This window comes from Heterodontus francisci, unplaced genomic scaffold, assembly GCF_036365525.1.
Source record: "Heterodontus francisci isolate sHetFra1 unplaced genomic scaffold, sHetFra1.hap1 HAP1_SCAFFOLD_822, whole genome shotgun sequence".
NCBI lineage: Eukaryota > Metazoa > Chordata > Chondrichthyes > Heterodontiformes > Heterodontidae > Heterodontus > Heterodontus francisci.
Window position 1 is genome coordinate 266420 of NW_027140126.1, and position 16586 is coordinate 283005.

At 47.8% G+C, this 16586-nt stretch overlaps 1 protein-coding gene across 1 annotated transcript in view; it reads right to left on the minus strand.

Moving 5' to 3' along the window:
- LOC137358897 (cyclin-dependent kinase 17-like) overlaps positions 1-9896 on the minus strand; it is a 91421-nt gene extending 81525 nt beyond the window's left edge. Inside the window, exon 1 of the mRNA XM_068025103.1 lies at positions 9675-9896. Coding sequence (XP_067881204.1) covers positions 9675-9698 — 24 coding nt within the window. The 5' untranslated portion in view covers positions 9699-9896. The remainder of the gene's footprint in view (positions 1-9674) is intronic.
- Between the last annotated feature and the right edge of the window lie 6690 nt (positions 9897-16586).

A 16586-nucleotide genomic window follows, 5' to 3' on the forward strand; every position in this document is an offset into this window, starting at 1 on the left:
TCTTTGCCTTAAAATTGGAAAGCGATGAACAAGGATTCACCAAGGGGGAGCTAAAAACACGGTGTGTTTAAAATTAAACCCCGTTACAGTAAGACCAGGTGAAAGCTGAAAGGGAACCCTAGACCTCTTTCTCACCTGGTCGTAACAGTGGCAAAACATAAATGATAAGCAGATGAATACAAAATGCAGCGGAGGGGTCAAACTTTTCACAACTTGTGATAAAGCCGCTGAGATCTGAGCTAGAGACTGGAGCAGTTCTACGCAGGCAGCTTGCTGAGAGCTGCCTTTGCAAGCACATAATTAGGTAACGATGGGTAACTGCCTACAGCGAACAGAGGATGAATAGGTCAATTTGAATGGTATAATATTATCATTTTCCCTTTGTAGTTTATGCTAATCCCTCATTATAATCTCAACACTGAGCTCCTATTAGAAGCAGCTGCAATTCCTGCACTTGCTCCCATTATCACTGCATATGCTGGATTCACAACTCGCTGCCCAGGTGCCTAGGTAGACACCAGTTCTCCAACAGCAGGGGGGGCGCACAATTCTCATTCTGCATCTAATTGAAGAACATACAATTCTAGATCCTGACGTTCCAAACTTGGAGGGCACTCTTGAGCGCACATTTAGCAAGATATCTTGCCGTCAGCAGAGATCCAAAATTTAGAAATCCACAAGACAGGAGGCCACCACTTGGCCCATTATTCCTGTACTAGTTCTTTGCAAGAGCAACAGTGCTTAGTCTCACATCCTTGCTTTTGTCCCTAACCCTACAAGTTCCTCATCGTCCAGTATGTGGCCCAAATCTCTTTTATAGAATCAACTTCCACCACATCGTTCCCAATCCTGAGGACACTCTGAAAAAAATTTTCATCTCCACTCCAGATGTTTTACAAATGATTTTGAATCTCTGACCTCTGATCCAATCGCTAGAGGGCATATTTTCCCCCTATCTACTCTATCAAAACCTCTCAGCATCCTGAGAACCTCCATCAGGTCATCTCTGAGCCTTCTCCGTTACAAGAACAGTCTGCACTTTTCCACCCTCTCCTCCTAACTGAAGTCCCTTATCCCTGGTCACCCCCTGGTAAACCTCCTCTGTACCCTTTTGAAGATCTTTACATCTTTCCTGAAGTGCGGCAGGCATAATTTTCCACCACACTCCAACTGCGGCCTACCGGTGACTGATAGAATTTCTAGCACGATCTCTTTGCTAGATATCAATGATGGCCCTTGCATACTCTGTATGCGTGTACCTTGCACCAGTACAGAGCAGAAGTAGTCGCACTTTGACCTGGTGTCTAACTGAACATTGCAATGCGGTGCATCACTGGAATCCTCGTCACTCCAGGCACTGCCTATGGCTCACTCATCCATTCACTAACGCTCTGGGGTGTCCAACGAATCCAGGAAAATAAACATGGCTCCATTGACCAGGATCTCAATATCACTTGAAGTCACACATGCACTTAACCTTCGACAATGCGACTTCAACCCTGAAATTTGGAAAGCTGAATGGAACATTCACAAGAAGTCACAAACAAACACCCCATGAAAGATCCGACGCAGAAGATCCCCGACTTCGATCTCCCGCAAAACTCATGGGCAACCCTAATTCACATCCCCACAAACCATGGCAGATACCTGGATGCGCAAGTGGAATATTGAAAACTCTCCAGTGTGAGACTGTGCTCACCCAGAAGACCATGGAACATCTAATGATACCGATTCAGATATAAAAAGAATTAACACAGGTGATACAATCCACTACCCCTCACGCAATTATCAGGCTTAACCACATGATTGTGAAATTATTGTTGCTCTACATTCAACACTGTTCCTTCACTGTCACTGGATCAAAATCCTGGAACTCCCTTCCCAACAGCACTGTGGGTGTACCCACATCACATTGGCTGCAGCAATTCAAAAAGGCAGCTCACCACCACCTTCCCAAGGGCAATTAGGGATGGGCAACAAAAGCTGGCCTTGCCGGTGACGCTCACATCCCATGAAAGAATGAACAAAACATCCCCATCAGCCGAGAGAGAGAGAGAGAGACTTCACTTGTTCCACGAGAAACAATCACAAATTCTAACACTATCACTGCATCTTTCTCCCTGCTCCCCTCCCGAAGACATTCTACCTAAGTGAATTGAGAATTTTTTCAGTTCCCTCAGCAATCCCCATTGCTCAGATTCCAAATGCTCGGTTGTCTTTTCTACAAACTGTGCATTGATTTGTCTCCATATCTCCTGCCATTATTACAGGTTCCCAACCCCCCACTTTGCCTTTCTAATATGACACACTTCCTGCAATGCAATGATTAACTGCTGCTGCAATGATTAGATGGAGAACACACCCTCATGTTATAGGGTCAGGTGCTGTTCACGACATTCCAACAATGTAGCAGTATAGCAGGACACTCTCCCACTCCCTGCTCAAACAGATAAGACTTCTTCCTCAGTCCTGGTAGCAACAGAGTGCAGCTTTTCTGCAGTTACAGGGAACGCAGCGCATGCAATGGTCGATCACTACAGCTGCAACGAACAGTCAAGTTACGTATCACTGTAAGCTCTGGGTTAAGTCCGCACACCAGGGTGGAATCGAGGCTAAGCCTCCAATACAATCTTTATGGCGTGCTGCCCCATTAAGGATACCATCCTTCAGATTAGAGATTAACCAAGGCTATATCGGTCAGTTCAAGTGGGCGCTGAATATCTCACAGTGTTGTTGGAAAATTAGTGCAGGGCCCTCCCGCTGCCCTCAAATCAAACCCCAGTAAATTACTTTGAAGTGCAGTGACTGCTGTGATGCAGGAAAACACAGCAGTGAGTTATCTACAGGAGCGCGAGAACTGGCCTCAGTGCTGGGTTCGGGAGGGATAAGGTGGGCACGGTATCAAAATTTAATCTGAACCATGGAAATGAGCAAACTGTACAAAATGTAGGTGCTGCCTTTGAAAGCTGGGTATTGTCTCGAGAAAGCACTTGCAGCTACTAACCCTAGGATGCAGTACTGATGCACGCACACACGCCAAGGCAGGTAAACCGAAATGTCTGGTAAAGGAAAAAAAACTCGAGGCTCATCTTTGCTGCATTAAAATCCATTTGCCCCAGAGACGCACTCCTGCACCCCAGTTACCATCTCAGGTACAACCAGGCTTTGGCAACCTCACTGCCCAAGGTGACCCCCCCACCCCAATAACTTCTGAACCCATAATCCTCTCTAATAGAGACCACCTCCACAACATCGCCCGTCTCTGCCCCTGCCTCAGCCTGGCTGCTGAAACCCTCACTTCCAGACTTGACCATCCCAACATTCTCCCTGCCGGCCTCCCATCAACCACCCTCCGCAAACTTCAGCTCACCCAAAACTCTACTGCCCGTGTCCTAATTCACACCGAGTACCGCTCACCCATCTCTCCCACGTACTCGCTGACCTACATTAGTTCCTGGTCCGGCAATGCCTCGATTTTTAAAATCCTCAGCCTCACGTTTAAATCCCTTTGTGGCCTCACCCTTCCCCATCGCTGTACCCTGCACCCACCCTCCTAACCCCCCAGAACATTGCAATCGGGTTACTTCTGGTCCCTAGTACATTCTCCCTCCTCAGCCCCCACAATTGGCAGTGTTTTCAAGGCCCGAAGCTGCAAAACTCCCTTCCCCAAGTTCCTTCCTCTCCTCTTTCAACAGCCTTCTCAAAACCCACCTCTGACCAAGCTTCTGGTCTCCCCCACCCACCTCTCAAGTTTCCTCTCTGTCCCATTATACCTCTGCATTAAAAAAGGGGATTTAAAAACGAGAGCTGAATTACAACGCGAGGTCTGTACAAATGGAACAGAATGTGTGAGTGGCTGTCAGCTAGACGACAAGCCGGAGAAACAGCAAGATCAGTCCAATTAGGTCACAGGCAGGAAGAACAGAAAAATCTGATCGACTTGTCACAATAGATGCAGTGTTAAAAGTAACATGACTCAGCCATGATTCACAGCAAGTCTGGCACTGGGACCGAACACGATTACCTGCACTTCCATATAACATAGCTACACCTCAATGCACACAGCAATCTGTATGCCTGATGCCGATACAGGAGGCAGCCATGCATACAGTACTTCCCTTGGTATTAAAGCTGGCAATTCGCTGTGCAGGAATGGTAGAGGAACCACATAACAATCACAGGGCAGACCAGTCATGCCGGGATTTCAAGAGGCTGCTATTTATTTGCCCTGTGCATTCCCAAATATCTGTATCTCCCTGAACTTTGCTCCTCTTCTCCTCCAAAATTCCAAATATCCTTATCCAGCAATGATGAAACGTTAAACCGAAGCACCATTTATGGGTAGAGTTGCACAGTGGTTAGGTTACTGGACTCAGGACGGCATGATTTCCTTCCCTGAAAAGGACATCACTGAACCAGAGGTGCTGCTTCGACAATCCGGTAGTTTCGTGGTCACCGGAACTGAGGTTAATTAAATAAATTGAAAATTAAATCTAATTGAATTTAAATTTTCCAACTACAGTGCTGGGATTTGAACTCATGTCTCTGGGTCATTACTCCAAAGCTCTGGATTACCAGTCCAGTAAAATAACCATGACACAACTGTATCTGCTAAAAGGCTACCTACGGTGAAAGGCTCTATATAAATTCAAGGCCTAATTTCCTCATTTCCCGTTTCCACACTATGTTGACGTGCACTCTCTTCCCATTGTCTCCTACTCTGACTCACCCTTCCTGAACAACCTCATACTGTGACACTCCTCGCCTCCCAGCCTCCTACTGCCTACGATGCAAGCCCAACCTTGGCAATATCTAAAACCACCATTACTTCACCCTCCCCTCCTACTCTTCCACGTCACTGAGTCTTCTCAACAACAGAGCAGAGAAGCCAGGTCGATAGATGCCTAGTCCAAAGGGCACCACCTCCAGCAATACTAGACTTAGACGAGTCTCTGCTTCAATTGGCAAACAGTTCCTGTAGGATTCGCAAACCATATAGGTCTAGCTGGGCTCAGTTAGTAGCGGTTTTATCCCTAGTTGTGGATGCAAGGCCCACTCATCCCTCTCTATCTCTGCAACCTCCTCCTGCCCTACAACCCTCAGAGAACTCTGCGCTCCTCCAATTCTGGCCTCTCACGTGTCCCCGATTTAAAATGCTTTACCACTGACGGCCGTGCCTTCAGCTACCTGGGCCCCAAGCTCTGGAATTCCCTCCCTAAACCACTCCGCCTCTCTGTCGCCTCCTTTAAGATGCTCCTTGAAACCTACCTCTTTGACCAAGCTTTTGCTCACCTGTCCTAACAGCCCCTTATGTGGCTCGGTGTCGAATTGTGTTTGATAACACTTGTGTGAAGCGCCTTGAGACGTTTACCTACATTACAGGCACTGTATAAATTCCAATTGCTGTTTTTGAATATATAAATCTAGGCTGACAATCCAGAACAGCATTGGGGAGTGGTGCATCGCTGGAGGTTTCATCCACTGGCTGAGTCATTAAAACAGTCACGACATTCCTACTTGAAATGCTTGAAGGTGTTTTGATGACACGAAATAACTCGGCATAAATGTAAGTATTTACTTCTTACCAACAAAAGGTCATCCTGAGAAAACACCGAGTGCCAACATTACACATCCCCACCGAGGAGCAAAGGAGAAAATGATGCTCACCGCTAGTCAAAGGTTGCACTGGCCTGGGGAACGGCACTTGACACAAAGGGAAAAGCTACATGATAATGACGGAGGAAATTCTGTTTTCCTTCCTGCGTCCTTCCAGCCTCTCCTGTTCCCTCTCCCCCTCTAATCAAAGACCACTCGGGAGATACTTCGACAGGGTAGGAAAGGCAAGTTTGCAATGACTACTTTCAACGAAACCCATAAAGTTTAAGGCTGATGTCAACATGTTTTTCTCCACAAACAGTGATCAGTGTGTGAAATACATTTCCAGGTAGTGTAAGCTTGGAACCATTTAACTGCTGGAGGTTGCAATGGGCAGCGATGGCGGGTGCAGGGGCCACATAAGGAGCTATTAAGCCTGGTGACCCAAAAATGTGGCCCAAGAGGTAGGCTTTAAAAGCAGCGTCTTAAATGCATCTGAATGGATGAGCGAAGTTGGACTGAATGACATTCCTCATCCTTGCAAAATGGGTCTTGCAACAACAACGAGGGGCTTCACCCCAAGGTGAGAAGGCTCCTTCAACTCTCTCCACTGAAAACATCCAAGTCTGTAAACTCAATCGCCGTGTGTGTGAAAATTGCAGGCAGGTTGGAACTTGGCTGCCCTACACCATGGGGCTGCCCATTGAACTATGCGGTTTCAGCAGAAAGCAAAAAAAAAACTTTACAGCTGCCATTCTGCTGTTCATTCGTCACCAGGACAAAGACTGAAACAATGACACATCCCTGCCTAACAAATCACTTGTTTCCTCCCCGTCTCGCTGCCTCAAAGAGTCGGGTTATAGTGCCTTTGCACATTCCATCTCACATACAAATTGCTAGCGAGAAAAAAAAAAGTATAAAATGTTTCATCAAATCAAAAATCAACAGATGGCTCTCCCTATATATAGCTTGGACTTAGTGTTTTGTCACATATTCCCCATCCCACAGAAACACGCCTGACATTCTCCAAGCAGGCCTGCTTCCCTGTGCTTCTGCCATGACACAATGAGAACAACCCCGTTGACTCAGCTTCTCTCTGTTTCTCACAGACATACACACACAAGGTTTCTTACCTCATGTCTCCTGTTGTTCATCCCGCCCCCACCCCCCCCAATCCACCCACCCTTCCACCTCACAGGAAATTAAGGATGCAGCAAGAGCAAAATTTAGCGTGCCCCAAATCCTTTAAACGTTACCAGCCTCACATACATTTCAGCAGCCAAGGAGACCAGTGAGGTGGGGCTCGGAGGGTCGGGTCCTGGTAGAGTTTAAACTCAACCATCCCAAAATGTCCAGAGCCGCACCTACACTTCCTTGAAGATTCAACACTCACTCATCCTTATTTAGTTTCGGACATCAAGAATCCTGTGCTACAGAACCTTGTCAAATTAACTCCAAAATACACCCTGATTTGCTTCCGTTGTTCCCGTTTCCTTCCCACCACCACTGCCCCCCGCCCCACCCCACCCACAACAGTTGCATCTTCTATGATTGCAGTTTGTGGTCATCCCACCCCACAACCCCCTGTCCATTGGGACATTGCAGCAGACGGCAACGCCCACATTCCTGAACAACAACAACATTAACACAGTAAAACATCCCAAGGGGCTTCAAGGCGCGACGATCAAACAAAATCAGACACCAAGCCACATAAGGAGATATTAAGGACAGGCGGCCAAAAGTTCAAAGAGGTATGGGGAGGCTGTGGCAATGTCACGAGACGAGCAACCCAGAGAGCTGGGTATTGCTCTGGGGACATGGATTCGAATCCCATCACACAGATGGTGAAATTTGAATTCAATTAATAAATCTGGAATTAAAAAGCTAGTGTAATGGTGACCATGAAACCATTGTCGATTGTTGTAAAACCCATCTGGTTCACTAATGTCCTTTAGGGGAGGAAATCTGCCGTCCTTACCTGGGCTGGCCTATCAAACCCAGACTCACATCAATGTTGTTGACTCTTAACTGCCCTCTGAAATGGCCTATCAAACTACTGTAAAGTCTAAGAGGAATGAAACTGGACGGAACACCCGGCATCAACCTAGGCACCAGAAAACTATATCGGCCGTTCTTTCACTGTTGCTGGGTCAGAATCCTGGAACTCCCTTCCTAACAGCACTGTGGGTGCACCTACCCCACACAGACTGCAGCGGTTCAAGAAGGCAGCTCACCATCACCTTCTCGAGGGGCAACTGGGGATGGGCAATAAATACTGGCCTGGCCAGCGACGCCCACATCCCCCGAACAAATTTAAAAAAGGTAGGTTTTAAGAAGCACCTTAAAAGGAGGAGAGGTTTAGGGAGGGAATTCCAGAGCTTAGGGGCCCAGGTAGCTGAAGGCACCGCCGTCAATGGTGAAGCAATGGAAATCAAGAGGCCAGAATTGGAGGAGCGCAGAGATCTCAGGAGGGTTGTCGGGGGCTGGAAGAGGTTACAGAGAAAGGGAGGGGCAGGGGCCATGGAGGGATCTGAACACAAGGATGAGAATGTATCTACATTGCTGGACTGACAGCCAAAATAGGACAGCGAGCACAGGGTGACGGGTGAATGGGACTTGGTACAAATTAGGACACGGGGCAGCAGAGTTCCGGATGAGATGAAGTTTACAGGGGATAGGCAGGCTTTCGCCAGCTCTTGTTCTCTCATTCATCTGTATCAAACGGGACAAACATAAAAGGCTCTTGGCATCCTTTCAGGCTATTTAGCATCTCGAGGACAAAAAGAAATCACTAGCTGCTTGCGCTCAAGGTCCACGTGTGCGAGGGTTCCCCTCCCAATCTGATCCGTCTCCTTCTCCCAGTTACCACATGAGCTAACGAATGGCACTCCACCAAGACTGACTGAACAGACCAGCAAACCAACAACTGTACCAGCACAGAGGTGGGACACAGGGCCGATCACTGGCCAGGTTGGGCTACAGACATAGACTAGCATACAAAGAGTTAATGGAAAGGCAGAGAGGGGGGAGAAAAGAGTAATGCGTTTCAGCGCCCTGGATATAGCACGGGTGGTACCCGACCTCATTGGGAACTCAATTTCTAAAGCAGCTCTTGGATGCCCAGTTATGTTGGCCACAACGTGCACTTGGTTAAGGCTGCGAGGACTCCTTTACCTGAGTACTCTCTCCCACCGCCTCTCTTGCCTGGTTTTCAAACAGGGAAGCCATACGGTAACAAGATGTCATTTTCTGCTGAATCCCATCACCCCTACTGCACTCTTCAAACTTAAATTCCAAACACAAAATTACAAGATTTCAGATCAATGCACAAAGCAGCCAATGCAGCCCAAACTTTGATCTTGCAGATTTAGGTCTTTCGGGAAACACAGAGACAGAGAGACTGTTACAGAAAAGAAAGCCTGCCTTGAAAATTTCAATAATTCAGTACCAAGATCCCTTTTTAAAAAAGATACACTGCTTTTCACAAAACTGCTATGGCAGAGAAGAAAGAAAATTAACACAAACAGGAGAGGTACAAAAAACCCCACACATCATTCTCAGCAACCCGCTATGATTCAACGCAACTTGCACTGTACATTCACCGACAGTGGGGAGGTGGATGGGAGGTGGTGGAGGGGAAAGACAAGGGAACACTGACAGCTTCTGCACCACAAATATCTCCTTAAAGCCAGCACCAGGCCTTTTAAAAGAAAAGGGGGGGGGGGGGGGAATCCTTTTTGAAAAAAAAGGACACTGCATTCTAAATTCAATCCTCACAAATAAGCTGCAACTGAATCAAAGCTGGCCAGCTGTAAAAATCACCATTATTTTAAGAAAAAGGCAATCCTTTCCCCTTTAACAGAGCCCTCCAACGCCTGCGCACTGGGAGGCAGGACTGCCACAATGTCAACAATGAGCAGCCTTTAAGTACAGCTGCCTTATCTCACACAAACTGCTTAACATTAGATTTCCAACCTAGAGGAAAAAGGGGGGGGGGGAGAAACATAATTTAACAGTGCAACTAAAAATAGCAAGCAAGAAAGGGGAGAGAATATTAGCTGGAATTGTGGTTTTGTTACCTGCCAAAATAAAGAGACCACCATGGGTTGCAATCTCCCTTGTTTGTTCCTGAGGTTGGAGGTGGAGGGGAAAAGGAGGAGAGGGTTGGGGGTGGAAGAGGGGAAGGAATTTGCTTGTCAGTGTGTCTCCCAGTAATCCCCAGACATTGTCACTGCACCTCCTGCACACACACAGTCTCCAAGCTACAATCAGCTGCAAGGAAGCAACAAGGAGCCTGAGTAACAAAAAAAAAGTAACTCATCCCAGGGAGCTGGACAAGGGCGGAGGGAGGGGGGGGGGTGGGAGAGGGACCTTAGGCATACTCACCCAACCCAACACCCACCAAATGCCAATCTCAGCGCAAAGAAACAGACATGGTGCATCCGCTCTGGGGCCGCCCGCTCGATCGGTGCAGCTCCAATCATGTATTATTAGACAACAACAACAACAGCCTCCCTCCCCCCTCTGCAACGAGGTTGGTTCAGTCCAGATTCCATTGAACAGCTGCAGGCTGGGCCGCACCACTGCAGAAACGGGGTGGGGGAAGCTGGACCGGAATTGCCTTTGGCTCCCCGACTAGGATGCGGCAGCTATTAAGGTTTGGCGTTGTCTCCTCAGGGTTAAAATACTCATTGAAATTAATGACCCCGGGAAAAATCAAGTTGTTGTTTTACGGCGATGCTCCTCCTACCCACAACCCACCCACCCCCCCGGCTTCAGCTTTTGGTTGCGCTCAGATGCCGGGGTGGAACGGCGGCTCTTGGGTCAGTGCGCATGCGTGGCGCGCTGCAGCCTGGGAATTGTAGTCCCGGGACAGAGAGACACTACAGATCCCAGCGTGCTGCGCGGTCTGCTGCAGCTCCTGGAGATTGACAGCCCCAGTCCCAAAGCAGGCATGATGTCATTGCAGCTAACAGAGAGAAGGCAAAAAAACCACACAGACACACACACACACACACAAATCTCATAGGCAAAAGAGAGGCTCAAACCCAAAAATCAGTGTGGGAGCTAATTCCCTGCTTGCGATTTCCTGAGAAAACTTAAGGTGCAAAATAAAGATTTATTTTATTTAGTGAAACAGGCCCTTCGGCCCACCGAGTCTGTGCCGACCATCAACCACCCATTTATACTAATCCTACATTGATCCCATATTCCTACCACATCCCCACCTATACTGGGGGAAATTTATAATGGCCAATTTACCTATCAACCCGCAAGTCTTTGGCTGTGGGAGGAAACTGGAGCACCCGGCGAAAACCCACACGGTCACAGGGCGAACTTGCAAACTCTGCACAGGCAGTACCCAGAATCGAACCCAGCTCCCTGGAGCTGTGAGGCTGCGGTGCTCACTACTGCGCCACTGTGCCGCCCCAATAGCAGAACTGAGAGGTGATAACTATCAGGAGAGATTGCACAGGCCGGGGTTTTCTCTGGAAAAGAGAAGGCTGAGGGGTGACCTGATAGAGGTCTTCAAAATGATGAAGGGGGGTTTCGATAGGGTAGATGCAGAGATGTTTCCACTTGCGGGGCGAGACCAGAACTAGGGGGCCATCAATATTAGAGTAATAAATCCAATAGGGAATTGAGGGGATTGACACAGCTACAATCAACACAGCTAACTCCCCCGCCTTTTCCCCCGTAGCCTGGCAAATGTCTTCTCATCGGGCGTATACAGTTCCCTTTTAGAAAGCCATGATTGAATCTGCCTCCACCACACTCTCAGGCTGTGCATTCCAGATCCTGAACCACTCGCTGCATAAAAAAGGCTTTCCTCATGTCACCGTTAGTTCTTTTGCCGCTCACCTTAAGTTGCTGTCCTCTGGTTCTCGACCCTTCCACCAACGGGAACAGTTTCTCCCTATCTACTCTGCCGAATTCATTAAATAAATCTGGAATGGAAAGCGAATATCAGTAATGGGGACCATGAAACTACCCATGTGACTCCAGACCCACGGAAATGTGATTGACTCTTAACGGCCCAGCCGTTTCAATACACAGTTGTATTGAAGGTGGCGGCTGGCCCACCATTTCTCAAGGGGCGACTATGGACGGGCAATAAATGCTGGGCCTTACCGGCGACACCCACATCCCTTGAATGAATAAATTAAAAAACCAGCGAGGTGGGAATGTGGAAATCCCTACCACATGGTGTGGTTGGAGTGGTTGAGGCAATTAGTATGGAGGCATTTAAGAGATGCACGAGGGAGAAGAAGGACAGGAGGAGGATCGCGAGCGTAAATACCGGCACGGAGCTGTAGGGCCGAATAGCCTGTTACTGTGCAGTAAATACAAGATAATGTAATACATCATCCACCCTGACGCCATGTTTTTTTTTTAAAGTTCAGCATGAGCAATCAAGCGGTCTTATTTGAGGTAGCAGGGTTGCAGCCTTTTGTCAAAGGGTTGGGGTGAAGAGGTATGGTGGGAAAAGATCATAGCTTAATGTTTTCACAGACATGAAAATCCTTTCCAAACCTTTGCCAGATTGATAATTAATGTCTGCATGTCATAAGTACAGACATGTTCATAAAACAAGGCTCTTGGTGTTCATGTTAACTTTTAGCAAGTTCCAGACAGAATCCTCAAAAAGTCAGACTGTCCTGTTCAAAACTGCACAATATTGTGACTCAATTTGGGATTTGGTTGGATGGGTGGGTAGCAGGAGAGGGAGAAAGAACAAGGAAGACTGGAAAATCATCCGTACAAACAGAGCTGGCTTTTGTTTTTTGTCTGCAGAATGGTCACTACATTTCCAGAAGAAAACTAAATGTGAAGTGTTTTGAGATGTTTTGACACGATCAGGTGTTTACAGAAATACAGATTACAAAAGCACCAATCCAGCAGAGCCGGGTTTAGTTTATGCTAGACAGTGAGACGGAGGAACAAAGACCCTTGCAAGACCAGGGTGTCTCATCAAGGCTCTGGAGTTGAGGTGAATTGCACCCTGGCTGTTTCCATGCAGCAGCGTACCAAACAATGACAGCCCCATGCTTCTTGCTACCTCCTCCTGCTCACCGAGTTTGTATATCAGGACCTAGGCAGTGATCCCTAGTTCTAGATTCTCCCACAAGAGGAAACATCCTTTCCACATCCACCCTGTCAAGATCCCCCCCAGGATCTTATACATTTCAATCAAGTCACCTCTTAATCTTCTTAAATCCAGCGGATACAAGTCGAGCCTGTCCAACCTTTCCTCATAAGACAACCTGCCCATTCCAGGGTATCTGTCTAATAAACCTTCTCTGAACTGCTTCCAATGCATTTACATTCTTCCATAAATAAGGAGACCAAAACTGTACACAGTACTCCAGATGTGGTGTCACCTATGCCCTGTATAACTGAAACATAACCTCCCTACTTTTGTATTCAATTCCCCTCGCAATAAATGATAACATTTTATGAGCTTTCCTAATTATTTGCTGTACCTGCAATTTTTACACTAGGTCACCCAGATCCCTCGGCATCTCAGAGCTCTGCAATCTCTCACCATTTATATAATATGCTTCTTTTTTATTCTTCCTGCCAAAATAGACAATTTCACCTTTTCCCACATTATCCTCCATTTGCCAGATATTTCCCCACTCACTTAACCTGTCTATATCCCTTTGTAGCCTCCTTATGTCCTCTTCACAAGTTACTTTCCTATCTATCTTTGTGTCATCAGCAAATTTAGCAACCAAAAAGTCGGTCCCTTCATCCAAGACAAGAGAAAGATCCCAAATACACGAGCAAAATGCTGCAAATTGCTGGAAATCTGAAATTTAAAAAAAAGAAAATGCAGAGGAGGTCAGGCAGTATCTGTGGAGAGAAAAAGAGAGTTAACGTTTTAGGTCGATGACCTTTCCAAATATGTTGCCTGACCTGATAAGTATTTCCAGCATTATCTGTGTTTATTGAAGAGAAAGGTCCCATCAGATAAAGCTTTATTATACACTTGCAAATCAGTTTCATTTGCTCTTCCACTCCATTGCTTTCTGCATTTCTCCCCTTTTTAAAAATTCATTCTTAGGATGTGGGCGTTACTTTTATTGCCCATCCCTAATTGCCCTTGAGAAGGTGGTAGTGAGCCGCCTTCTTGAACCGCTGCAGTTCATGTGGGATTGCTACATCCACAGTGCTGTTCGTAAGGGAGTTCCAGGAGTTTGACCCAGTGACAGTGAAGGAACGGCGATACAGTTCCAAGTCAGGATGGTGTGCGGCTTAGAGGGGAACTTGCAGGTGTGGTGTTCCCATGTATCTGCTGCCCTTGTCCTTCTAGGTGGCACAGGTCGTGGGTTTGGAAGGTGCTGTGGAAGGAGCCTTGGTGAGTTGCTGCAGTGCATCTTGTAGATGGTACACACTGCTGCCACTGTGTGTCGGAGGTGGAGGGAGTGAATGTTGAAGGTGGTGGATGGGGTGCCGATCAAGCGGGTTGCTTTGTCCTGGAATGTGTCGAGCTTCTTGAGTGTTGTTGGAGCTGCACCCAACCAGGCAAGTGGAGAGTATTCCATCACACTCCTAACTTGTGCCTTGTAGATGGTGGACAGGCACTGGAGAGCCAGGAGGTGAGTTACTCGCCACAGAATTCCCAGCCTCCGACCTTCTTATAGCCACAGTATTTATGTGGCTAGTCCAATTAAATTTCTGGTCAATGGTAGCCGCCCCTCCTCCCCCCAGGATATTGATGGTGGGAGATTCGTCAATGTTCATGCCGTTGAATGTCATGGGGAGATGGTTAGACTGTCACTCTTGTTAAAGACAGTAATTGCCTGGCACTTGTGTGGTGCAAATGTTGCTGCCACTTAGTAGCCCCAAGCATAGATAGGCTGCAGAGCTGGGCTGAGAGATGGCAAATGGAGTTTAATGCGGAGAAGTGTGAGGTGATTCACTTTGGAAGGAGTAACAGCAATGCAGAGTACTGGGCTAATGGGAAGATTCTTGGTAGTGTAGATGAGCAGAGAGATCTTGGTATCCAGGTACATAAATCCCTGAAAGTTGCTACCCAGGTTAATAGGGCTGTTAAGAAGGCATATGGTGTGTTAGCCTTTATTAGTAGGGGGATCGAGTTTCAGAGCCACGGGGTCATGATGCAGCTGTACAAAACTCTGGTGAGGCCGCACCTGGAGTATTGCGTGCAGTTCTGGTCACCGCATTATAGGAAGGATGTCGAAGCTTTGGAAAGGGTGCAGAGGAGATTTACTAGGATGTTGCCTGGTATGGAAGGAAGGTCTTACGAGGAAAGGCTGAGGGACTTGGGGTTGTTTTCGTTAGAGAGAAGGAGGAGGAGAGGTGACTTAATAGAGACATACAAGATAATCAGAGGGTTAGATAGGGTGGATAGTGAGAGTCTTTTTCCTCGGATGAGGATGGCAAACACGAGGGGACATAGCTTTAAGTTGAGGGGTGAAAGATATAGGACAGATGTCAGAGGTAGTTTCTTTACGCAGAGAGTAGTAGGGGCGTGGAACGCCCTGCCTGCAACAGTAGTAGACTCGCCAACTTTAAGGGCATTTAAGTGGTCATTGGATAGACATATGGATGTAAATGGAATAGTGTAGGTCAGATGATCGGCGCAACATCGAGGGCCGAAGGGCCTGTACTGCGCTGTAATATTCTAATTCTAATTCTAATAATTGTCAGGAAAGATTGAACAAACCGGGGGCTCTTTTCTCTGCAAAGTGAAGGCTGAGGGGTGACCTGATAGAGGTCTTCAAAATTATGAAAGGATTTGATGGAGTATACGTAGAGAAGATGATTCCACTTGTGGTGGGGGGAGACCAGAACTAGGGGGCCATCAATATAAGACAGTCACAAATAAATCCAATGGGGAATTCAGGAGAAACTCCTTTCCCCAGAGAGTGGTGAGAATGTGGAACTCGCTCCCACAGGGAGGGATTGAGGCAAATAGTATCGATGTATTTAAGGGGGAGCTGAATAAACACGAGGGAGAGAGGAATAGAAGGATATGGTGATAGCGTGAGATGGAGAGGGGGTGGGGGGGTGGTGGGGGGGAAGTCATGTGCAGTAGAAACACTAGCATGGACTGGTTGGGGAGAATGGCCTGATCTGTGCTTTAAGTAAGTCTCAGTGTTTTAGACCCTCTGTGCATGGAGTGCATTGGTGGCATTGCTCTAAGCAAGTGCACCACGCCACAGTGTGGTAGGAGATGGGAGCTCCCTTGGAGAACTTTCCACAGAAAGTCTGGCTGTGAGGGGAAACACAGCAAATGGAAATGAGGAGCATCCCTGGAGGGACCGATGATTCAGAGGCCAAGTAAATCTAGGTTACTCTCACACATCAGTTGCAGCAGCACAGACGGAACCAGGTTTATGGCTGTTTTCTTTCAATACAGAAACCAAGGTAAACTGAAAAATCCGGCAGCATCAGCTGCACTCAGAGCGTTTCACTTTAGCCTCTGAGTCAAAAGGTTTGTGGGTTCAAACCGTTCTCCCCCAGAGATGCCAGTACAAGAATCTATCCTGACACTGTAATGTCCTACTGAGGGAGTGCCACACTGTCGCAGGGTCAGTACTGAGGGAACGCACACTGTCGGAGGGTCAGTACGGAGGGAGCGTCGCACTGTCGGAGGGTCAGTACGGAGGGAGCACCGCACTCTCGGAGGGTCAGTACTGAGGGAGCGCCACACTGTCAGAGGGGCAGTACTGAGGGAGCGCCGCACTGTCGGAGAAACAGTACTGAGGGAGTGCCACACTGTCGGAGAGACAGTACTGAGGGAGCACCGCACTGTCGGAGGGTCAGTACTGAGCGAGCGCCGCACTGTCGGAGGGTCAGTACTGAGGGAGCACTGCACTGTCGGAGGGTCAGTACTGAGCGAGCACCGCACTGTCGGAGGGTCAGTACTGAGGGAGCACTGCACTGTCGGAGGGTCAGTACTGAGCGAGCGCCGCACTATCGGAGGGTCAGTACTGAGCGAGCGCCGCACTGTCGGAGGG